Raw genomic sequence first — 26539 nt, forward strand, 5'->3', positions numbered from 1 at the left:
AGGTTTGCATAAAATAATGAACTTCCTCAATGGACATATTGGCTAGCTTTAATTTCTCCTTTGATTAAAAAACAAACTTCAGCTTCATGTTTATTTTTCTTTTGTTCTTCTTTACCGCCTCATTCTTCAAAAAGCTCTTGTCAAAAGGTCTCATTTGAATTTGAATACTTGTGTTTTAATAAAGTCCTCATGGCATGGGCTTCATAGTCAGATACCTATAATCTATATCCTTTTGGACTCCACAGGGTGTAAGAGTCCTAGCTTTAGACAGAGTCACTATTCAAACGTTTAGAGAGTGGTCACCATTTAAAAGATGATACCTCTGTCCCAGCTTTTCTGTGAGCAGAATCTAATTCACACAGATTCCTACTTATTTTCAGACTAACACTGAAACATAGATTTTAACCTTTATTGCTCCTAAATATTGGGGTTCATGGTGATATTCATTTTCTTGGTAAATTTATAGTTATGGTGAGAAAGAAAAATATAAAAAATTATATTTCGGGAGGTCTTAAGTGAAAAAGATTAATTCATTACCTATGAATTTTTAAAATTTATTTTAGAGAGGGGGAACGGATTGAGAGAGAAACATGGATGTGATAGAGATAGCAGGAGATATCAATTGGCTGTCTCCTGTATGTGTCCTGACTGGGAATCGAACCTGCAACCTTCCGGTAAACAGGACGATACTCCAACCAACTGAGCCACACCTGTCAGGTAGTTGCCTAAACGTTTTTAAGTTAAAACTAGAAGTGACCTATTCAAAAGGAAGTAGACATGCATATTTGCCTCTAAATGGTAGCCTATAAATTTTATCTAAAAAAACTGATTGATGGAAGTACCTTTTTATACTATTCACCTTTTTATACTATTCTTCATCTATAAAGTGTAATGTAATAATTTTTTACCCTTAAGCTGTACTTTGCTCATTTCTATTATGATTATAATTAGGGACACCTATAGAAAATGTTATGCTTACCTATGTAATCATATTTAAGGGATCAATTATTTTAATGTTTTTTGATTTTTTTTTTTTAGGTAGAGAAATTGACTGGCTGCCTCCTGCACCAGGGAATGTACCCTGATTGGGAACAGAACCAATGACTTCTGGTGCATGGACAATGCTTAACCAACTGAACCACACCAGCCAGGGTAAGGGACGAATGATATTTTTTAAAAATGTTCATACAGAGAGAGAATTTAATTTTGGTATTTTTTTTTTTTTTTTTTTTTTAGTATTTAAACCAGATAGGTTTCTTCACTTGGAATTTTTTTTTTTTTTGCTATGAAAACCATTATTTTATTATCCCAGGACAAATGCAGTTGTTTTCTGAATATCCTTCTGCTACTCTTTTCCCCTCTGGTAAGCTCACTCCATCCATAGTAATGGCCACATCTCCATCTAGTGGTTTCCTAATCAGTGACTACCTGGACAATAATGACGAAAGAACAAACACAACCAAGGTTGCTCTAGTAATAATAATCATGGTGAATCAAGGCCATCAGAAAAGAAACTGTAAGTGGAACCCTGAACACAAACTCAGGCCCTAAAACATCTATTTAGTGACACTGATTATGTAATTCAGTAAATGGCAAAAGGTGAATAAATGATTCTTTTGCCCTAGATAATGTGATATTAAATAAAATGAAATTGGAAGCACTTATACAATAAGAGCATCAAAATTTTGGCAGTAAAAATCTAAACAGTTGTTTTTTTAAAAAAAGAATGATTGATTGAATTATTAAGTAATGATTACATTGAGATGACCAGCTCTAATAATTGTCCTTAAGGTATTTCTCTTTAGTAAAATTGAGACATCATGAAGCATCTATAATTTTTTTCCACATTGACTTATTTAAAAATCAGTATTCTGTTTTTTAAAAATAAATATAGCCAAAACCGGTTTGGCTCAGTGGATAGAGCATCGGCCTGTGGACTGAAAGGTCCCGGGTTCGATTCCGGTCAAGGGCACGTAACTTGGTTGCGGGCACATCCCCAGTGGGGGGTGTGCAGGAGGCAGCTGATTGATGTTTCTCTCTCATCGATGTTTCTGACTATCTATCCTTCTTCCTTCCTCGATGTAAAAAATCAATAAAATATATATTTTAAAAATAAATATAGAATGTTATGTTCAGTTTAAGATTAGAAACTTATACAACATTTGAAATTAGCTATTTACAATTAGTTACTGATATTTTAATAACCTGGTTTCAGGACAGTTATGGTGCATTTAGGGATATGGATTATTTTTTAAAATTTCGAGCCAAACACAAAAACAAAGAAAAATTAGAGAAAGTGACTGACCATCCACACCACATGAAAACTTGCAGTAAAATGAAGATAGGAGCTGACATCATGGTACAGGCACGACTCGTTGTGCATATAAGTTGATCCTATTAATAACGGGCAAAGTAGCAAGCACAGGAAAAGGAAAGAAAACACAGAAAAGAAGACATACAAGATGAGATTTCATGCAATTTGCCGGCAGTTAGCAGTTTGTGTGAGCCTCCATCCAAAGCAGATTCACAGTGACCATTGCAAATAAGCATTACTGAAATGTTCCACTGCTAAAGAAACACAGACATTATTAGCACATTAAGCTACAGAGCAAGAGTTGTACTTTCACCCACAATCCACTGTATAATTTGAACATTTTTGTCTTAAACCTTTTTAATGCCTTGATCAAAATATAGAGCTTCATAGGGTAAAAACAGTTTTGAGTAACAGAGATTTTATATGATCTTTAAAGTTCATCTGAAGGAATTTAACCTCAGTCTTTGATGGCAAATAGCTGATGAGAGATACTACCCTTGGGCCCACATACAACATTCTTTGGGGAATGATTTGACAAGGGCAAAGCTCCTGAAGGTGTAGTAGATATAACAACCTAAGTCCTCATATCTGAATTTTATTTAATTCTAACGGGGTAAAATGAAAAAGAACAATTAGCAATTCTGAATCATTTCCCCATCAAAGGGAATAATCAGTATTCCTTGCAGAGATATACTTGCTAAAACATCTTGCTTTTTTAGCCTTATTCTCCATATTATCTTCTTTGCACCAATTATAATTTATCTAATTGCATAATATGTATCTATGAAAATGCATGAGTACATAGTAGGCAAGTCTATTCTAAATAAATAATAACCTCTATAAATGCACATCAATCAGTAAATGATTGGTTCTATTTTTAGAATAATCAATTCCTACGATAATAATGCTCTCTGTGTGCAAACCACTAAATGTAAAGGTACACCTTGAAGAATCAGAGAATTGAATATTATATTTAAAATTAATTTTTGAAAGTGGACAGGCATTTTGTAACCTTTATGTTTGAGAATAAAGTTTCTTAACTAAAATAATTTTAAAAGCATAAAGCTGATTACTGACACAGTGATAATAGTGTTAGAGGAAGGCAGCTGACCTATAGGAAAATTAGCAGTTTGTTAACATATTAAATATGCTTTGTAAAATTTTATTTATCAACTTAACCCTGTGTAATTCACCTGGTCAAATTTCAAACAATCTAAGAATAGTTAAGAGAAATAATATATATCTAATCTATGATAGAATCAGAAACCATGTAAAAAGAGTAGAATTATAAAATAATTAGATAATAGCTATTTAACAGGTTTTTAAATACCCTGAATAAAACCAAATTAATAAAAAAAAAAAAACTTTTATATCTTCAAGGCTGGAATATAAATGAAGGCAGACAACTCATATACCATACATAACATTGCCCATGAAAGTTTTTAAAATCATCAGATTTCTAATGTTGGATTATTAGTAAATTGATTGGAATTATGTTTGAAAGTACAATTTTTGTGGAAAGGACAGATAGAAGAAGCAACTGGTAAGCTTATTCTAACTATGAAAAATATTGAAATGAAAAATCTATTTACCAGAAAGTACATCATGTTAATGAGAAACACCATAGCTCTTTAAATTCTTATGGATAAGGACCATTGAGATAAAGTATTTTAATACAGTAAACATTTGGTCTTACCAAGTCATTGTTATCAAAGCAGACTTCAGGCCCCTTTCGGTATCTGGGTTGCTTAACCATAACACAAGGATCAGGACCATCAGCTAAAGAACCTTGTTAAGGAATATGAAATTACTTCCCCCCACACACAATTAAAAAAAGGAAATCCAATATATTTATTTCTCAAAGCAAGTAAGAGATACCTATGTCATTACTGTAACCCAGTGGTTGGCAAACTGCGGCTCGCGAGCCGTGGTTTGCCGCTCTGTTGACTAATGAGTTTGCCGACCACTGAGACTCTCGATTCCAATAATTACAGGCTGTTGTTGTTCCTTGTGATTAAGCCCCTACCCTAAACAACCAGTTCAAGTACTTAGGGATTTAAAGAATTAAACTGCCACAAACTTTTCTTGTCAGACTAGAGGCTGTGTGAAGAGATCAATTTTTTAAGTCTTGACTGCATATGGTCCCTGGCACATAAAAGTGGATGAATGATGCAGAGTATAAGACAGGGTTATACTTGTAAAACAGCACAGGGGAGAAGCCTGGGGGCAAAGATAGGCATAAACCAATTTCTAATAATAAATGTCAATTCCAAACATAGGTGAGAACTTTTTTAGCATTTGCCCCTGCTATTTTTGAAAAAAAAAAAAAAATTATAGGCGCTCTACAGAACCTCTGCATAAGTGCTTAATAGTCATTGCATGTCATTTTGCATGTTTACCCCAGAAGCAGTTGTAGCATACGACAGGGTTTCCTTCTTTTTAAGACTGAATGATATTCCATTGGATGCATATACCATATCTGACTGCATTTTGGATTATTGACAGCTTTCAAGCCACAATGCCCCTTTCCTTCTGTCCCACATCTAGGAGAGCAGCCGTAGTGGAGTGCTCCCTCTTTGGCACTGTCTGGGAAGTTTGAACCACTCAAGCCCCAGCCAGCATAGGCAAGAACCCAGCACTGCTGCCTAATCAAGACAGTTGCTCCTCCCAGCTCTCTCAGGCCATTTTCCCATCTACTTGGGAATCTGCACTGCTCTCTCCACCAAACGTCATTCTGTGAGTAAGAAACCTTTTACATTCTTTTGGTGCATGTACAGCAACATCAGCTTTGACATCCAAACCACATTTTTCTGTGTTTTGGAAGAAAGGAGGGGTCCATTCTTCCTGTGCGGTGATCACTCCGTAATATTTTTCCTTTGATGAGCATAAACAACATGACAAGGTTAAAAACACCCATTATTTCAAGATGGTTTTCCATTCCAAACATCTCTGGTGTCAAAGGATACAAGTCTGCTCTGCTTGTATGAGCAGTCGTGTGTCACAGGGACAAGTCCCTTTGCTCTCAACCATTATGAATACCAAGTTGGTGTTCATAAGTTTTTCTACATGAAAGATCCTGCAAGGTAAATATTAAAAAAAAATTAACAGAACAGTATGAAATAACAATTTGCAAAGATTCTTAACACATTAAAGTGATATCACATCTTGAAACACAAAGTATCCACCAACATAAACAGTAAAACAGAAGGAGAATGAGTTTAGAAGATAGGTTACTGTGTTTTATGTATGAGTATGCACCTATTACCTCTCTCAAATGAATAAAAAATGCAAAAATGTTTTAAGCATGTTTAAAAATGTTAGTTCTCAATGCAAAATTAGCACTATTTAGTTGTTGAAACTCATAGAATGTTTTACTTTACATGTTTGAGGAATTGTGGTATTTATCACTGGAAATAAGCCAAAGTTACCTTATTTTACACATAAGAAAACTCAGACTGCAAATATGGCTAATCATCTTGCCCAAGCCAATGGCAGAGTAAAGACTAGATCAATAAACTTTCTGTGATGATGGAAATGTTTTTTTTTCTTTATGCAATATGAGCTATTGAGCACCTGAAATGTGACTGAGGCACAACACTTTAATATTAATTACTTGTAATTGCCAACCAACCATGGTGGTAACTAACTGGAAACAGACATATAGAGAAAGTCAAGAGTTTTAAATTCTATGAAATGTTGTGTGTGTGCGTTTTCACATCTTAGCTGCTTCTCTGCCTTCTTTAGCAATCAAGATAAAAATGTAACTGCCGTTAAAGAGTGATTTCTTTAAGATATCTTTTAAAAAGTGGGATTTTTTTTGTGATTCATTCTAACATCTTGATTACATTCATCTCTGCACTTTAATTTAGCCATTTCAAAGCACATATTACTAGTACTGCACATCAATTAATGGAAGACCAAAGAATTCTGAAGCTCTTTCTGACGTGCCTGTAAAACATGGATAGAGGACAGTCTAATATACTAATTCTAAACAAGGAGGTCTGCTTTTCACTGAGTTCATCGTGCCTGACTATCCTCCCCGCCTTTCTTCTCCTTTTCATACCCTCTACTTCCTCCCAGGACATAAAGGTTAGCTCAATAAAGTCATCAAATCATATTGAACATGCTTATTAACAATTCATGCGAGTTTCAGTTAACCCATTCCTGAAAATATTTTTAACTGTTCTAAACGTCTATTTTGAATCCCTAGCAACTAACAATTCTAGCCCTTTCATGTGCTCAGATTACCTCATCTCCTCGTACCTTCTCTTCTCTATGTTAACATTTCTTCTTGAATAACCAGCCTGCAGTCGCTAAAAACAAAGTATCCCAACTTTTTGCCTTTCTGCTCCATTCCTAGCGGACCTGTGACATGAATTATCACTCTCCCCTGAAAACCAAACATCCCCACTTCACCTCTATCCCATTTCAACCAAACTAAATTCCCCATCTCTTCCAACAATGTTTCAAGATGTTTCATGGATACTGGTGACTAACATTAACCTTAATCTTTGGAAATATTTTCTCCCAGTTTCAAATCAGAACACACAACCCTGAAAATCGTTTAGTAACTAAATGTAAAAAAAAAAAATCATACACCTGCCTTGGAATTACTGATATAATTAATCCTAATCAATCCTAATCTTATTAGAATGAATAATTCTTCAAATTTCTCTATATTAGAAACATTTTAATATAGGTTATTTAAGAAAATACACAAATATAATAGAATTTCTCTATTCTGCCTAAAAGTGGGTACTTTTTTTTAAAACAATTTATTGTAGTTGAAGGGATTATAACTTACCTAAGTTAGAATGAAATTTAAAAATTATAATTTTTAAAAAAGCCTACAGAGAAAGTGAAGATCTCTGATATTTTCATCTTAAAACAGTTATCCATATCTCTCTGACTGAAAACAATCTCCATTATTTTCTGTAATGACTATAAAAGTGAATACAATTTCTTTGATCCAGAAGTGAGGGAAAGAAGTTACCTGGAACAGTTTCCGCAGTCTAATACACCACTGAAGGACTTACTGTCATTATCAAAGAAATACTGCGTCTGTTCAGTGATGCAACTCTGCTTCGATATAGAGGCTGTAAAGTCCTCATCTTCCATCTCAACTGTGGGGAAACGAGGAAATCAAATGGAAATAAAATAGAAGGCGGTCCCAGAACCTTCCTTTCTCATGGAGCAAAACAACTGTAAAAGGGCGGGCACCTTGATTGGCCGTTTACTGATGGTAATATAGTGGTAGCCCTTAATAGGTGCCCAGCAATTTTTTCAATGGAAAAATTAATTCAAATATATAACAGCTACAAAATAGAGCCAATGAAAGACAGGAAAGTTTTGGCAAATATATTTGAACCTATGAGTGTCAAATGGATGATTCTCTATCACACACACTCTCTTTCTCAGAGTTTGTTAAATTCAGTACATCCAAAAAGGGTATTTTAATTATTATGACAATATCTGAGCATTTACTTACCTGCCTCCAGGAGCCTTGGAAAAGTCAAACTCAAGATGAACTGCTGTAGAATAGACCTGAATTTTAAATATGAATAATTATTGATTAAAATCTACATATTTTCCTCTATAAAAGTTCCTCACATTTTTATTACATAATTTATAAACACATTTCTTTTTTCAGGAAAATATTGAGAATTTGTTAATTAAAAGTTTAGGAGCATTTTATGTAAGTATGCTTAAATTATACAAAACATTATACATTATTTCTGTTGAAGACGTCATGAAGTCAGGGTGTGTAGAACCAAATAAGGGACACATGTGTGAGGAGACATAATATGAAATGAGATTTGGTAAGTCTAGCAGGAGAATATCAATATTTCAATGTATGGGTTTCACAGTAAGAATTTTTTCCTTCTTTTAGTTTTTAAAGCTCTGTGGTAGAAGAAAAAGCCTAAAAAAACAAACAAAAATGACTTTGTGCCATGGGTTTATAAACTATTTATAATACAGAGTATATTTTTAAATACACAGTGTGACATTTATGAAATATGATACATACATATATATATACGATATATAGAACATTTCAATTTTATAATAAAGGACAATTGAGCCAAATATTAGTATAGAGTCATCTGGAACCAAGTTTAGTAAAAAAAAAGCGGTGGGAAAATAACAAAGGCAATCAAGTATTTCAGAATCAATATGAGATTTTTTTAAAATATATTTTTAGTGATTTCAGAGAGGAAGGGAGAGAGAAACATAGAAAAATCAATGATGAGAGAGAATCATTTATTGGCTGCATGCTCCCTACTGGGGATTGAGCCTACAACGTGGGCATGTGCCCTTGACAGGAATCAAACTGGGGACCCTGCAGTCCGCAGGCCGACGCTCTATTCATTCTTTGAGCCAAACCAGCTAGGGCTCAATATGAGATTTAGAAATCTCATTTTCACAACAGAAAGCACCATTTTTCACAAAAATTTTCCCCCAGAATACAGGATTTTTTTTAATTCTAAAATCTTGCTACTTTATAATTAATTTTAGCTGGGAAAGCCTCAATATCAAATGAACGTAAAGGATTAACCTACCTGGAATAAAGCTAGGACAATGCAGTTGGGCACTGATACAAAAGAAATATAGTGCCAGTGAGGAAGGAAGGGAGGGACAGAATGGGTCCCAGACACAACAGGAGGTTGTTACTTGACTAAGCAGAAGCGAACAATAACAAATTTGATCTTTCAGACTTTCCACAGTGCCTCACTAAGCAGTTTAAATGTCTCATTTTCATAGGTGGCAGGTTATAGGTGAAGGGGGAAGGAGGTTGGATTCAGTGAAAAGAAAGAATTAGATCCATTTCAGCAAGATGATTGATGCCTCTAAAACTATGCCAGCCTTTGTATGAACAGTAAAGAGGTGGAAAGATGAGTCATCATGTCAGGAATTTGATCGATGAAGGCATCCAACTTGAAAGCGGAATGCAATAAATAGAAGAGATGAAAACACCTACAATTTAAGGGACGAAAACACCTACAATTTAAGGGACTGAGTATCCTATAAGGAAGACACACAAATGAAGAATTTAAAGGTCCCATAGAAAAAAATAAGCTTCTGGAAAGGCTGGCATTTACATGAGCATAACATTGTTTTCACATAAAAAAACGGAATGATTGTAACAGCCTTACACGGATCACCTAGAACTAGAAGAACTATTTACAAATACGTATTTCCAATATGCGTTATTGGGAATAAAAAAGTAATTCCCATAACAATCATTTACATGTCACAAAATCCATGTTTTCATCCAATTATTTACATCTTTCTCTCCTTACCAATAAAAACACAAAATTGACTTACCAGGCAGCAGCTGTTGCCCACCAGCCAATGTGCAATATGTCTGCTATTGATGGCTGGAAAACATAAAATAAGAAAGTCAGTGCTTTAATCCACACCGAGTGTCTCTTGGAGAGGAAGGGGTGACCGGATATCACTGACCACGTATGCCGAGCGATGGCCTGCTCCTTGTTTTGGTGCAGCACCAGGCTCACACACCGACTGGTAATCGTAGGATTTGTTAAAAGCGTAGACTGATATATTAACCAGATGTCTCATCAAACTTGGATCAATCTCTCCAAAAAATCTTCCAATCTGCACAGAAAAAAAATAATAAAGTTGCAAATTAAAGTCAAATATTAATACCTGAATCAGTACAGTGATACAAAGAATCGTGTAATTAAACTACTCGGGAGTTTTAAAACCAGGATCTGACATTCCAAAAGGACGCAAATGAGCTTCATTCAAAAGCTCTGTGTGATATCTGTAGAAGGAATGGACACAATTTATTCCACATTAAGGGCAATCAAATGCCTCCTGAGGATGAGAAACAGCACAAATAAGAAAAATGGATGGGACTTGAGAATGAAATTTGTAGGGACTGTGATGAACTGGAGTGAGCACCATCCACAGGGGCAACCTCTAAGGTATTAGAGGACTACCCTAGAGTTTAATCCTAAACTCCAGCCCATAAACATTGTCAGTTAGGAAAAATGGTCATTGTTGAGTGATCTTTTCCTTCTTTTTCTTTTAAGAGAAGCCACAAATGTAGACTCAGAAATGAAATTAGTTGACCAAAAATTCTACTTTGTTCAAAATCTTCTATGAAGCAATTAGCAATTTACAAACTTGGGATTAGAAACTTCACCTGTTTCAAAGCAGCCTTATATTAAGTTAGACACTATCAACTGATAAGTATTTAATACATGGGAATATTTTACATTTCTGAGACATCAAAAATAAAACGTTTATATCATGTTAAGATCCTTAACTATATGTTTTAATTACTTTGAGTACTAGAAAGTAAACTCAACTAACAAACATAAGGAAACCTATATTTTGGATGCAAATCTTAATGATTTACATCATATTAAGCACTTTAAAATTTATAACAAAAATAAAACAACTCATCAATTTCTATTATGGTATGAAGGAGTTTTGTAATGTTGATCTAGGAAAATATACTTTGGAAACCTTAGTTCTTTTTGACTTTAGGTACATACCTGGTTAGTATAATCATCATGATTTGCCATTAAAAGAAAGCCACCATCATCTAGAATCACACAATCCATTACCTATAAAAATAACAGTTAACACATTTTTAGAAAGATTAAAAGGTTGTACTATCATTACTTTGATACATGTAGATGATTATAACAACACTAGGAGAAAAAGTCCAATGATTATGTCTTCTCTTGGACACACATGCTCAAGAGATTTTGATTAAATAAATTAAGGACATGCATAGATTCATATCAAACCCCCAGGGCTTGGCATTCCACCACTATCCATCCAGTTAAAACTGTTAACTTAGTCTTAACAAATCATAAGAACAAATAAGAAATAATCTTTTTGCCACTCCAAAAATCATCTGAATCATTCGGTAAACTGAATAGATCAAAATATTTAATAATGTATAATTACTTTATTATTTTAAGCACATGTTTAAGACTTGACAGAAAATATTTTTAAATGAATTTTAGTCACCGTGTTTCATAGACTAAAAAAAAAAAGGAGTCTGGGGATATCTAGAGCTATATATATAAATACTTGGTTGGATCATTTGAAATTTAAAAGCAAAAGAAGAAATGTCTGTGACAGAAAAAAAAAAATCATTAATCCTAAAATATGGAATAAATTCCCACCTAATTGAAATCATGTGTAAATGCGTGAATCAGTTTAATAGTTTTTTATTATATAAAAACCACAATTTGAAACACTGTTTTCAGAGTTGGAGACATAGTCATTCCATTTTCCTACTGTGGAAGCAGCTTTCCAAAACCTTTGCTCTAAAAACATAGTTCCCATAATAAATGTTTACAAAATCTCTATAAAATCAACAAACTACAAAAATAATTAAGTTATTGACATAATTTTGATAACTAGAAGTGATCAGATGATATAAACCCTTTGCTTCCTTGGGAAATATACACACAGATGACTAGAAGAATGGAATTCATCCTTCCTTATTCAATTTTTTAGAATAGTTTATCTAGTATCATTCTTAAAGCATCTTCAGCTTTTGAACAAAGAAAAGTCCACATTTGCTTTTTCAAACTCTCAAATGGAAATAAAATAGAAGGCAATGTAAAATTCAATCGTTAGTGGAACTTTATAATAAACTAGAGGCCAGGTGCATGAAATTTGTGCACGGGGGGAGGGGGAGGTAAGGGGGTTGTGTCCCTCAGCCCAGCCTGCACCCTCTCCAATCTGGGACCCCTCGAGGGATGTCCGACTTCACTCTTGCAATCCAGGACTGATGACTCCCAACCGCTCACCTGCCTACCTGCCTGATTGCCCCTAATTGCTTCTACCTGGCAGCCTGATCACCCCCTAAACACTCCCCTGCCCGCCCGATTGCCCCTAATTGCCCTCCCCTGCTGGCCTGGGTTCCCTCCAACTGTCCTCCCCTGCAGGCCTGGTCACCCCTAACTGCCCTCCCCTGCTGGCCATCTTGTGTTGGCCATCTTGTGTCCACATGGGGGAAGCCATCTTGTGTGTTAAAATGATGGTCAATTTGCATATTACCTCTTTATTATATAGGATTATATAATCCTTAGGTTTAGTTTAAAAAAAAAACAATTTCTCATCATTGTGAATACAGTGTTGAACAAACTTAGAGGAAATGCACAAAGATGGGGAAATACTGCGCAAAGATGGGGAAAGACTGCATGGATAAGTAGTAAGTATACCTTGGTTAGAAAATGCCCACCCAGGAATAGAGGTAAAGATACACAGGTGCAAAAACACCTACCAGAATTGAGACAGAAGATAATACAGTCCATATTGATACACCTTTATTATAATTTCCCATAATATAATAATCTTTTTAAAAATAGGATTTAAAGTAGTTCACAACTTCACAGTTAATTTTAGCACTTGATTAAAATTTCCTGCATCTTCTTAATCATAAAATCTTAGCAAGAGTAACAAGAAAAAATTATACTAGTAGTTAAAATGTTTATTTTAAAGAGTTTTCTTACATCACTGTTCCTTTTGCAGTCACAAACTGGACCAGCACACTGAAAGACAAAATTACAATCATTACCACATTTTGTAAAACTGAATTTTAATTGTATCATATTATTATCATGTTGCAATTATAAATAAAAATAAATCAAAATAATTGATCTAGTATAAAAGTAAGATTAAACATCAGTCTTTCCCATAATAAAAAAGAGAATTACTTTATCTTTAGAAAATATCAATAGTTATCTACACTAGCATTTAAAACAATAACATTAAATTTTTTTTATATTTATTAATTGATTTTTAAAGTCTTTGTAAAAAAAGAAATTCATAATTTTGTTTCAATGTAGTGGCACTGAAAATTTAGCCTCTGTATAAGATTTTAATTTTATTTACATTTGAGAGTAAGTACATAGTAAAGTAATTAAAAAACATATATATCTTACCGGATCCCTGATTGATGTTTTGGTGAAATTCTCTATCCATGAATTTACATCAATTTTAATTCCAACAACTGAAAAATATGTAAAAGAAAAATGGACATATATCTTTAAAAAATGTAGCTATGATTTTCGTATATCAATTTTTCTCCTTATATTTGAAAATTCCTGAGCAGGTAAGTTGAGATTTAAAATAAATCAATTTAATTTCAGCTATACATTGAAAAGTTTATTTGAATTAATTTAAAAGACTGTAATTTTAGCTGCAATACATATTTGCTACATGATAATTTAGGTAATTTATATAATAGCATTGATTTTGGGTTGAATATAATGTTTGTTACAGAGATATTTCTTGGGGTATGCATTAAGAAGTAATGCTGATAACTCTTCATGTATCATATAAACTCATATTTATATTCACAAAAGAGCTTATTCATTTGACACAACCTGGTCAATTAACTAATATAGCTGATAAGCTAAAAAACAAAGTAAGAGTATTAAGAATAGCCTTATAAATATAAGGACATTCAAATAGAATGTCTTAGGAGGCTTTCCTAACCCAGCCAATGCAATGTATGCAATAGATGATTAAGAAATGTTGGCTGCAGAGTGACTAGATGAGAAGATGAAAGGTTGAGTGAGAGAGTGGAAGAATGATTAAGCGTCTGAGTGATAACTAAGTGAATAAAAGCAACTGAGTAAATGAAGGGTGTATTGGTTAGTAAGTGATGGAGTGAATCTAACTATGTAGTTGAGCCACTGAGGGATAAAACTGCCCTCAGGAGTAGGAAGGCAATTTATGAATCTTCTCCGGGTGGCCTAATGCATGCTCTTTGAAAAGGTCAAACAGCATTGAATCATACAATGAAAAATAATAATTGTTACATTATTGTATCTACTCATTCCAGCCTACTTCCAATTCCCATTAATCTTCAGTTTTACAAACTGTTTGTTTGATTTCTTTTAACAAAAATAGTTATTATCCAAAGTACTTTATTGCAAGTTTTTTTTAAAAGAAAGGATCCTTACCTAATACTTTTTATTAGCATAGTTATGCCATAATTTATCTTTTCACCCCAACAACAGAAACTGAACTTTCCATGTTCACATCATTACAAATATTCACATCTTTGGCCATGTATCCTTCTGCATATTCATAAGTGTCTTTCATGTTGGACTTCTAGAGTGGGATTGCTGGACCAATCCAGCATTTAGAATTTTTACATATGACACTAAATTGACTCCATAAATTTGTGCCAACAGCATATAAACATATTTTCTTCCTAGAAAATGCCTCAACTCTATATACTACCAACTTTATTTTACCCCCAACCTCAAAGAGAAGTGATTGTATTTTTTTTTTAAAACACTTGTCTGTATTTTGGTTGAAACTTTCTGATAAGCATTGCCCATTTTTTTGATATAAATATTAGGTCACATTTAATATCGGTCATGTGTATGTATATAATATATATTTATATATATACTTACCTGCAGGTTTAAGAAGTTTTCCTTGGATATATATTTCTACCGCTTTGCTTACCATAATGCCCGATTCATAAGCACCAGGTCCACTTTCTAAAAAAAAGTGGAAAAAAGACCTATCTAGATAAATCAAATAATACTGAATTTCTTTCAATACATGACTATTCTAGCACAGGTATATGCTATATGCCAGGGTAATTGGAGTGTCCATGAATTGGTTTGCATTAATTGCCTTTGGGATGTGAACTGTTCAGCTTGGCTTCATGCATTCCACAATACAATGGGTGCATGCCAAACCTCTGTCTCATGACATTTGCTAAAATATTGGGAAGGCAGCTGAAGTGGAAAGATTGATCTTAGATTCCCAAACTGCCTTTGCATTTTTAGAAGATAATGTCCCTGGACAAAACTCTAAAATTTTCTGAACTTCAGTTTTCCCACTTGTGAAAATGAGGATAAATGATATCTATCCCCAGAGAGGCTGAGTAATTAAATTAAAAAATTTGGGGGAAATAACAATACAATATTTTAAAATATGGCTATTAATTTCTATACTTAATATATTTAACTAATTAGAGTACAGTAAATCAATTAATTACATTTTTAAAAATTAAGCATTCTTCAGTATATTTTCAGTTTGTGGAATGAGGGTTTATTTACATGTTTCTAGTATTATGCATGCCAGTAGATAAGCTGCTTCTACATTACTGGATGACTGTTTCCTGTATGTGCGTTTTACCTCCTCAGTTAAATAGATGCTTCTGTCTTTGCAATGTTGGCATATCGTGTATACTTAATAATGACTATTCTGAGCAATTAACTTATATATTTTGGGGGAGTAATGCAAGTAGTAGCAATAATTTATTATTTTTTAATTGTAAAAGCTAAATTTCAAGAAATACTTACTGTTAAAGTAGGGAGCAGTGAAAACATAGTTATCATTATCAAGACTCCTTTTATAGAAGCTGTCCTCATAGGTTTCTGGGTTTTCTTGCCAATTTTCTCCAGCCCTAAGGAGGAAATGGCTCATCATTTTTATTCTTTAATCTACCTGATAACCTACTTCTCCCTTTGTGGACAAAACTAAAATTTACAGATATGTCTACATCTCAGGTATGCCCAAGCAAGTTAGTGGTAATTGATGGGGTGTATGATACTCATTACTAAGTAATGTATTAGCATTGAATTTATAGAAAAAGCTGACTCCTAGGTTTTACTCTGCCATTTACTAACTAGGTAATTCTGGACAAGTCAGTTAATAGTTCAATTAATATTAATAAGTCTTCCCAGCCCACTTTATAGAAGGTTCTGAAGATAAACAGAGGAAAGATTCATTGAAGTACAGTGAAAACAATGAAATGCTATTCAAATATAGTCCGTAGGCTGTAACCATTATGTTCATTTGACTAGGTTAGTTCGTACAAAGAGAAACATATATTTAAAATATCTTAAATTATGTAATATATATGATAAGCAAATACATTACTGAAGAATCATATAGCATTTTTAAAGAAATGAAATATTTTGTAATGTAAGTACTTTAAACAATGATTCCAATTCAATGTATGAATAATGATCAGTGTCTCTGAAGAATGGCTTCCTCATACAGTAATGAACAGAGTCTTGCCATAGTCTTTTGTAATGCACTTATTTTTACAGATGTTATTTGAACTTACTCTTTGGGATAAACTCTGGTAATCCCACCATCAGTCACTACAAACCGAGCTTTTACTCCCTTGCTGGAACAGAAGTCAGAAGAAGGAAATATTTTATTCAACTTACTCTCTGAAAGTTACTAATGTAGGTGTTGGTGATACAAAGAAAATAAAACTATTTCTTAAAATACAGATAGCCAAAGTAAATATATCAATAGATGCAACTATGTTTTAATAGTTAAAACATCTAAGAAATAAGTAATTAAAAGGCAGGATGCTTAAGGAAGACATATCATAGGAAAAGAATAATACAGCTGAATTTTGAAGATGGAATAGGAGTTAACAGGGATGACAGAGAAAGCTAGTGAAGAGTGATTGTATCTGGTGTGATAAAAGCGTAAGGCAAAAGGTAAGAAAAAATAGGAAGTCAAGTTTTGAGTACAAGCTTCTAAGAATAGTCAGCTCATTAATGATCTTGAAATCCATGCTGGAGAGTGTCGCTTTTAGCCTAGAATTGGAACTGCATTTTAAAAGTTAAGACTGGCAAGTGTGAGTTATATGGAGAATATAGACTGGGCGTTGTTGTAGGTAGAGGAATGGGAAGTATTAAAGGCATAAAAATCAGTTGCTGTAATTTCTTAAAAACTGAAATTAGGACTTTGCATATAAAGAGAGGAAAACATTGTTAGAATAAATATTTAGCATTTGATGATTGACTGGAAATGGGTGGAAGAGAGAGTGTAAATGAGAACCATCATCAGATTTGTCAGTTTCTTAACTGGGTACATGGTAGGAACCCTATTTTACCACATGTAGAAACACACACAAACATGCCTATTCACATGTCAGTGTATACACTGCATGTAAAGCTGAGTAATGGCTTTACATTACTCACATACACCCACAACTGCAAATGCAAGTTGTCAACAATTGCAAAATAATTTTCTCAATAAATTGTTATTAAAGATAAATAATAAACTTTAAATTTGATGCCTATCTCCAGACATTCCCCAGAAAGATGCTAAACTGAAAAGGAGGACATATTTTTTAATTAATAAGAACAATACTTACATGTTTTTCTGTTTACTCCAGTAATTTTGGACCAGTTCACTTGTAAAACCTGCATCCAGCAAGACCCGATTTATCAAATCAGTGTTACCTAACACAGAAAAAGGAGACCCTCAATGAAACCCACATACTTTTAAAGTTAAGATAATGAGACAAACATTATTTCTAAAAAATTTAGAATGAAAAATATTTCTATGAATTTAAAAATAAATCCTATATTTATTTTCTGCATTTTTTCATCTTTCCTTCACTTTTTAAGGCTATGGACAGAATTAGTAGTGGAAAAGCCAATTCTAAATGAGGCAACTTATTTTTTAAACTGTATTAACAAGATAAATGGAATATGCCATCAAGAAACAATGAAGAAATAGTATTCTCTTTTGCTTTTGTGTAGTGATTTCAAACTAGCATCATTTCATGGACAATTTTATATATAAAAATAAAAATACATAGTTATGTAGGTTTTTGTTTGTTTTGGCCATGGAACATAAGGAACATAAGTTATCACACACCATCTCTATTCCAAGAATAGCTTTTGGAATCTACTGATATTAGTGAAGGATCCTATCGGCTCAAGTTCAAGGGTAATGGGGAGGATAGATGATAAAAACCAACGGTCAAATTAATACACATTTTAAAAACACTTTTTCTTCATCCTTCAGGCCCCTCTGCTCTAAGCCCACGAAGCTCTGAATAAGCTGTAAGTACCCGCTGAAACTTCATTCATCTCAACATTTCATTCTGTTCAGGTAAGGAGCATGTGGTTTTACTTATGCTATTACGAGAGAGGTGGGGGTAAGATTAGGCTTACCAAACAATGTAGTTGGTTTTAATTATTTTAATTTTTAGGAAAAAAGTAGTTAAGATTTTTAAAATGTTTTAAAAGCTAAGAATTCATAAATCTCTATGAAGTTTCATAGTATGAATGATGCAAATTTCTCTAAAAGACAAATGTAATAGTTAAAGACTACTAAAATTTCTTTTAACCCAATTTTATTTACTTCATAAAATGGGAAAATATAGAAGCATATTTTTAATTACAAAGTTAATTGTGATCAAAATAGAATGTCAGCAAGAAAACAAACTATTAAGTAATACTGCTTATCTTTATGTCTTTTTTTATTCTATTCATATTAAAACTCATTACGTAAATTGGAAAATATGTGTTATATGTTTGTTTTCCTCTATATAGTAAGAACAATTCAATGAAAAACCTTCAAAAGATCATTCAGAATTAAGCTTCTTAAATTTGAAAGGAGCAAAGGTGAGCATATCCTACTTCCATCTAAACACTTGCAAGTATCTTTTTTCTGGCTTTTAAATTTTGACTTTATTTAATAATGTAATAACATTTCTTTTCTAGAGTCATGTTGTTACATCTTACCATTAAAATTTTATAAAGTAAATAAACTATCACAACAAACTAAACTGAACCAGGATTTGACCACACTGAAACAATTATTATGAATTAATGCATACTTACAGGATGGATTGTTTGGAGTTTTTCTATCAATAAACTCATTGAAATTTAAAAGAAATTCGGTGTTATTATCTGATATTTTAAGGTCACTGCAGTAATCTCTGAAAAAATATTTTAAGATATTGGGTATTAAAATCAAAACATTAAAAATGTACACGTAATCACAGGAAGTGGAAACACTTTTCTTACTAGCTATATGACTGAGAGGGACCTAACTAGCAGATGGTGAAGCCCTGAGGAAGAACCCAGTTTTCACATCCCTAATTAGTGTTTTTTAACCATACAAGGTGCTGTGAACTTTCACTCTGTGCACTTCTGTTACTGCATAGCTCCAGGCCAAAAGCAACTTTGAACTCTACCAATAGAAGGCATTTAGTGTGGTGAGCAATTTAGACAGTGTCATCCTGTGTATGTGTGTGTGTGTTTATCCTTGCTGATTGAATTGTGCTGCATTTTGAAGTAGTCTAAAGACATATTGACTACTTTCCATTACAATAAACATCAGAGTATCAAATAATAATCGAATTTTTACTAATATCAAAAGCCAAAAAGTGTTGAAAGTACCCTTTTAAGGAGAGTTGTTGAATTAGGATGGGAAAAAGTGAAAGGTTTTTAAAATGAAAATGTGAGAAAATATGGAATGTTGTGTCAGTGGAATGAGTTCTTTAGTAATAAGATGATCCAGAAGGACCACAGAAAATTGCCTATCATGAGGAGTGTGGTGCCTATGCCACAGGCAATAAGTAGCAAGAGGCTGATGGGAATATTTGAGAGGCGAATATGGGGTTAGGCAGACAGCATTGATGTTGGTTGTCTGTTAGCCTAAAGGTTATTCTACACAGGCCTGAGCTTAAGGACTCAAGATGATCACTATTTCTTAGGTTCTTTTCCCAAATGATTCACACATGACAGTGGGTAGCCAAACAATACCTGTCATTACCAAAACTTCTAAAGACATGTGGAAATACCGGCTAATATACCTTCTATGAGGCACTGTTTCTCTAAAAGTGATCACTTTTACAACATAGATCATTGTTAATTTCTTTTAGGAAAATGATTCCTCAGAAAAGTGAAGCAGCAAGGTGAAGAAATATTTGCATGACTTTAAAAGAACAAACTTCAATTTGCTGAAAAACACTTTCAGGGCCTATAATCTCTTTTGGTCATTTTCTGTTTCTGACCAAATTAGCTTTGTAACTTAAAAGGCTTTGAAACTACAGACCTTTAGTATTAGAAATTTGGCAAATTACTTCTAGAATTCTGAAGATGACTTTGTTCTCATTCTGTTCAACAACCTTAAATAAGTCACAGTTTAGCACTGAACTTTAGCATATTGCAAATGGTTATTTATTTCTCATTCTAACTCATCATCTTTGAAGTGCCTTTCTCATTTCTGGACATCCAAGAAAGACAGCAAAATTAATCTATGTTTTAGACTTTTCATTCCTATGACTGTATGCCTCTTTAAGGCAGGAATGTTCCATACATCTAAATTCTCAATGTTTTCCTTTTGCAGTTTTTAAATTGAGGAAATTACAAAAACTTATTAATCATGATCAAATAGCTTAATGTATTTAAGAATTAACAAAAATGGCTATATATCTTTAAAATTTGCAAGCTTTCTTCTTTAAATTATTTTAAAATAACTACTTTTTAATACCCTTTATTAAATCCTTCTTCCTCTCCTTCCTCTTACTACCATAAATAATAACTAATATTTATTTAGAGCTCATATCTTATCAAGAACTTTGGTATATATTTTGCATGCATAATCTCATGAAAAGCTTGTACAAACTATGAGGTAGGTGTTAGGGATACAACATTTGAAAGCAAAGAGACTAAGGTGCAGAGAATTTGAGTAACACACCATAACAATGAACATCTGGGTAACAGACCCAGATAGTCTTGCTCTAAAGTTTGCTACGCTGTTTCTCATTAATAACAGCGACAAAAATATATGACGGCTGTCCTATATACATAACTTTCTGTCTTTTCTCGCCAATTATTCTTTATCCCAATTTTTTAATTACCTTATTTTTCACAACTCTGAATACACATTCAGTATTAACTTTCTCAGGAAACCTTCCCTACAAAAACATTTTACTCAGATATACTAGTACTGAATGTTCTTTTGACATCAATCAGTATTTGTTTATTCAATATATACTCATATCTTGGAGTAACAAGGAAACTATTATTTCACGTCTCTAAAACTGTTTCCTGATCTGTGAAATGGGACAATAACACTAATTTATTATAGAGTTCTTTTGAGCAGTAAATATACTTATGCATGTAAAGGGCTTAGCATGTGTTAATTGAGGTGTCAGAAGTTACAACAACATTGCTTCCCTTCTCTGGTGGATTTGCTCCATCCCTAAACACATAGGAAAATTCCAATCTTCCAGTAAGTCATGTTGATACTGAATATGCCTTAGGCCACAGAAATGTCCCACTGGCTAAGACAGGGCTTAATCACAAGGAACAACAACAGCCTGTAATTATTGGAATCGAGAATCTAGGTCAGTGGTCGGCAAACTCATTAGTCAACAGAGCGGCAAACCGCGGCTCGCGAGCCGCAGTTTGCCGACCACTGGGCTAAGTCCTTGCTGAACTAAATAAAGTCCATTGCTTACCAATTGGGAATTGGAATTGAGACATATTTATCCTCTCTATGAGTGCCGGTTCCTTCTTGTCTGATGGTGAAGCACAGAAGCCAATCAGCATGTTCTGTTATGTAAGGCCTTCTATAAGGTAAATATATTCTCGTGTGTGTATATATAACATGTAAAAACAGAAAGTATGTTTGTTTTTTGTATGTTTGTATGTGTACACATACAAATGCAAATATACAGTTCTTCGTTCTTGTTGCCTGGTTAGTTCCAACAAAAGCAAAGCCTACATCTGTCTTGTTCATTATTGTATCCCCACATCAGCACAGTGCTTAGCACATTGTAGTTGCTTCGTAAATACCTGAATGAGTAAATGAATGAGTTAGCAGGATTCTTTTCCTTTTTAAAGTTCTTGTTCCCTTTGGTTCCATAATTTGGCATGAAATTAACCCAGAGCAGCAGTCTTGACCCAAATTCAGAACTGTTATAATTCATACAGGATATAAAAATAAAATAAAACCAAACCAACCTTGGTGCTAAGAATGTATAGCCAGATTCTTCAAAATTATCTGGCTTCAGTGTCTCTGAATCTGCAAAGATAATGTTACAGGGTTAGATAAGCATTCAAGAATATATATCCTGAGATTCTATGGCAATAAAAAGGCATTAGAAATATAATCTAATGAGAAAACTAAAATATATTATGTATATCCTAAACTGAAATACATCAATTAATATAAATGTCCTCCGTACTTAAACTTTAATTTTGTAACATGGATTAAAACAGTTTTATCGGAGAAAATGCTAAGTTTATAATATCAAGGTTAATCATATCCTAAACAAGATATTCTTTAAAATATGATTTTTATCAATAATACATCACAGGTATTTAAAATGTCAACATAAAAATTTTATGGTATTATTGTAAAGAAAATGATTTCAATAAACCAATTAATGCCTTAGTGAATTAGTAACATTTTTCACATTAGTATGAATTAGTAAGTGGAAGGATAAAAACACACAAATATTTAAGTCTAAGACAAAACTTGAATGTGAAACAGGCTCCATTTGAAAACACAAGCATATTCTTTCCCCGTTTTGGGCCGCTAAGGTTTGAGTGATCATGGAGGAAAATCTAGCAAATGAGAAGCACAGAGGATAATATCCATTAGGAATGGAAAGATCAGTGGAAATGTCAAGTGTACTAAACAGAAAAAAAAATTGAGCAACAAGAAAATACTTGCCCTTCATTTTGCCCTTTTTTGCTGTGAAAATCCATCAGAAAGAGAAAGCAGGGAAACAAAAAAAAAGAGGGTAAAGCAAAGGGGGTCACAAACAATATTTTATTCAATGACTTCCTTGAATAAAAATATTGTGCATAGATCAAAGGTTCATTATGTACAGCTGTAGTCTGGAAAAGAAGACACATATTTTTGGAGACTGGAAAGTATGCCCCGTCAATTACTACTAGAGCACTCTATCTGTACTGTGGTTATTCCAAGGGTCTATTCTGCAAAGTGGTTAATGCAGGTGCAATACCGATGTTAGCCTATAAACAAAACCATTTACCAATCATCAAAGACCCGCAAGTCATCCCCTCATTTATCCAGTGAAGAACTAGCTCATGCAAAGTTACTGGTTGTGAAAAGACCATCATATCTATCAAGTGAAAGTGATAAAAATGTATAAAATACCACAATGTACTATGAGAACCAGGACTGCAGAGAGCAAAGAACTGACATAGAAATGAAAGAATCAAGTTTACTTATTCTTTAGATTTCTGATACAAAAGATATATGTAAATATGTATACATTTCTTACTTTGTTGTACTAGGAAAAATTTAGGTTGTTAGTAATAACTGCACAATGTGCAAAGGATATGATGGTCATTTTACATTCCTAAATCTAGTCACCCAAGACAAAATAAAGATTAATAATGATTTGAAATATTCACTAGTGTTAAAAATTACTCCACATTCCAAATGATACTTAAAAGAACTAATTCATTTGAGTTACTGAAGACATTAATTTGGATTATGAGAAAAGGTCAATCACCAATCAAAACCAAAGACCAGTGCAATCTAATATTTTTCAATGAAGTAGAACATGTGGAGCACAATATTATTCTTGCCAAAAAAAAAGAAAAAAAAAAGAAAAGGAAAAGCTTTACTCGCACAGTGCCATGAGCAGAGACTATGTGAAACATTTTGCATCAGCTAGCAGACCCTTAAGACAACAGCAACAGAGGACACAGCACTGCAATGATTCTATGAGCACAAAGCGAGGCAGGGAAGGGTGGTGGGGACTGCCAGTGAGACTGGAGTACCTGCTCATATTCTATCCATGTAGAATATTTCTTGTTCCTTGCATGTTTGGAATGGGTTAGAATCATTGCTGTAGATTTGGTAATAACAGCTACTAGAATGGATAAGCCTTGGGTATTCCAAAATCTAGACGTCTTTAAACATTTGATGCTAGAAGATAGTAAATAGACCCTGAAGTTGCTTTCACAGTACTTACATCTGGCCTGAGTTATTGTCTCTTCTATTTTGGCTTTTATATAGTAAAAACTGTAGGTTGGTAATACCAAGGCCAAACTGCAATAGAAACAAGAGAAGCATAAACACAAACAAACAAAAATGAAACATAAAAAAAAAAAACACCACACGTCAAGTTCATGGAAAATCCAAAAATCTTTTTCATGGGAAGGAAAAGACATGTTACTTGGACAGTAAAATGCATTCAGCTAATAGAATATTTAATTTGATCCTGCCATCCTGAGTCACCCAGTTCTCTCCATTATAGGGGATCAGAAGACACATGGAAAATAAGCTTCTAAATATGCCCATAAATTAGCTGAGAAAGAAATGTCATGGGTACTATTATATCCAGAAAACACTTTTGAGTGTTGAAAAATATAGCATAATACTGGAGTATGTTTAAACAAAGTAAATAAAATTGATGAATTAACTATAATGTTAAAGTGCTTTATAGCAAGTGTATGCTATTAAAAATTACAAATGTATTATTTCTATTACACAATTTATATAATCTGAAATATATTGTTTTAAAAATCATTTTTCTTTCTTTTTTAAAAAATTTATCTTTATTACTTTTATTATATCTTTAGAGTTACGCAGATATACACTTTTTCTCCCCATTGACCCCTTTTAGCCCACCCCTTCTCTCCGCACCCACCCCAGGCCTTCACCACACTATCATCTGTATCCATGGGTTATTCATCTAAATAACTACTATTTCAATACTCTAATGTTTAGACAAGTCCATAGAGTCTGTTAATGGGAAAATTCAGATTCCTTTATAGCACTAAAAAGATTCCCTGCTCATGCCATTGGTTTTTACCCAATACTTCAGATTCATTTATTGCGGATATTTCATAGCCCTTGGTAAATTGCTGTCAGGTACAACAGCGCATACATCTTGAGCTCAGTACTTTACAGGAGTCATGGGATACTCTAAACGTGTAGATGTACAAACTAAAGGACAGGTCTTGTGCAAATCTTAAACCAAGTTCACAACGATTTAGACACGGGATGGTCAGAAAAGCCTGTCTTCAAACCTTGTCTTAATAACTGAACAAAATAAAAAGCTGACAGGCAGGTAACCTTGCTGTTTTGAAGTTGCCAATTAATAAAACACATAATTCATTAAAAGTTAAAAAATGTCAGAACATTTGAATATTATGCAATTTCCAAAAATACAACTGCATGTATGAAATTCTTTTATTCTTACAAGGGCTAATATACATGCGTAGGACATTACTAATTATTTCATGTCTACATTTGCTGTTGCAAATGACTTTTGCAATTCTTTGAATATAGAAAGAAACTTAGGAGCTAATGGGTGCAGATAATGAGGCAATCTCAAAGATTTCCGAAGCAACTATTTTCAAAAAGTGAGGCTAGGTTAAATTGATCAATTGAGTCATTCAGGATTCGCCTTTAATATGTAATCTAAAATTTAGTGTACAGGAAAAGGTGTGCATATTCAGGCTTCTAAATATTTCTAGACATTTTCAGATCTTCTTTCAAATAACTCAAGCCTCATACCATGGCTTTTGATATGAATGTCCAGATTGTAATCTCATTACTTTTTCCTATAGACAATATAGAACAGGAAAAAATACAAAATTCCAGGTTTTCTTCTTATAAATATATATGCAAAAAAGTCATTCTACGAAGAATAAAAAAGCAATGGTTTATTTGCTACAATTTAACTGTTCAGTCAAGGTAGCAAAATGGGTGAATGCTTGCTACCTCCAGTTCTCAAACCTTTTCCCATCACTAAGTGATTCATAGACTTTCCTTATGGATAAAGGTCAGAGAAATAAAATGTTATGTACATTTAATGCAAATCTCTACATTCATTTATAGTTAACTTCCTTTAAATGGAGGCAGAGATTAAAATTAAAATAAGCAGTGCAATTAGCCTGAAAGCAAGATGACCTTTCATGATTCACTTGCCATTTATAAAATGTGGAGCAGAATTACTGAGCATTTGAAGATCATCTCCTAAAAATTCCTCTCCAGGGAAATTAGGACATTTTTACTACCCCATCAGCATTTATTGCTAAGAGAAACTTCTAATTAAAACCGATAACATTATATCATGTGGTTGCCACAGTGTCATCTGTAAGCTTGTGTTACATCTCATGTACTATAAAAAATAGTGTGGCAAGCCTCGAGGGACACAATAGTTTTAAAATTGACATATTAAATATATATCTGGCCTGAAACTCAGGTTGTTATTCGTGGATACACACTATACTGTAGAAAAATATAGTTACATTTAATTATTTCCATCTTAAGGCAACAGTTATTTCTTCAACCTGCAGCAGATAAGATCTTTACCAACATTCCCACTCAACGATGCTTTCATATACAGTGTTTGCTGTTTCCCTCCATATAAAACCAATAGATCAAGGCGGCTTTATTTTATCCTAGGATTAAAGTCCAATAAATCCAGTAGTCACA

General features: G+C 33.3%; 1 protein-coding gene across 3 annotated transcripts in view; it reads right to left on the reverse strand.

Moving 5' to 3' along the window:
- CACNA2D1 (calcium voltage-gated channel auxiliary subunit alpha2delta 1) overlaps window positions 1-26539 on the reverse strand; it is a 393063-nt gene that overhangs the window by 18656 nt on the left and 347868 nt on the right. For all 3 annotated transcript variants that reach the window (XM_080665796.1, XM_080665795.1, XM_080665798.1), the window contains 17 exons: window positions 24066-24142; window positions 22790-22810; window positions 22075-22135; window positions 18940-19037; window positions 17460-17547; window positions 16410-16472; window positions 15640-15743; window positions 14740-14826; window positions 13252-13319; window positions 12820-12858; window positions 10840-10911; window positions 9779-9931; window positions 9641-9693; window positions 7803-7858; window positions 7308-7437; window positions 5281-5390; window positions 4011-4093 (listed from right to left, as the gene is read on the reverse strand). In XM_080665796.1, coding sequence (XP_080521922.1) covers window positions 4011-4093; window positions 5281-5390; window positions 7308-7437; window positions 7803-7858; window positions 9641-9693; window positions 9779-9931; window positions 10840-10911; window positions 12820-12858; window positions 13252-13319; window positions 14740-14826; window positions 15640-15743; window positions 16410-16472; window positions 17460-17547; window positions 18940-19037; window positions 22075-22135; window positions 22790-22810; window positions 24066-24142 — 1363 coding nt within the window. The remainder of the gene's footprint in view (window positions 1-4010; window positions 4094-5280; window positions 5391-7307; window positions 7438-7802; window positions 7859-9640; window positions 9694-9778; window positions 9932-10839; window positions 10912-12819; window positions 12859-13251; window positions 13320-14739; window positions 14827-15639; window positions 15744-16409; window positions 16473-17459; window positions 17548-18939; window positions 19038-22074; window positions 22136-22789; window positions 22811-24065; window positions 24143-26539) is intronic.

Source organism: Plecotus auritus, assembly GCF_963455305.1.
Source record: "Plecotus auritus genome assembly, chromosome: 4".
In the NCBI taxonomy this organism is placed as follows: domain Eukaryota; kingdom Metazoa; phylum Chordata; class Mammalia; order Chiroptera; family Vespertilionidae; genus Plecotus; species Plecotus auritus.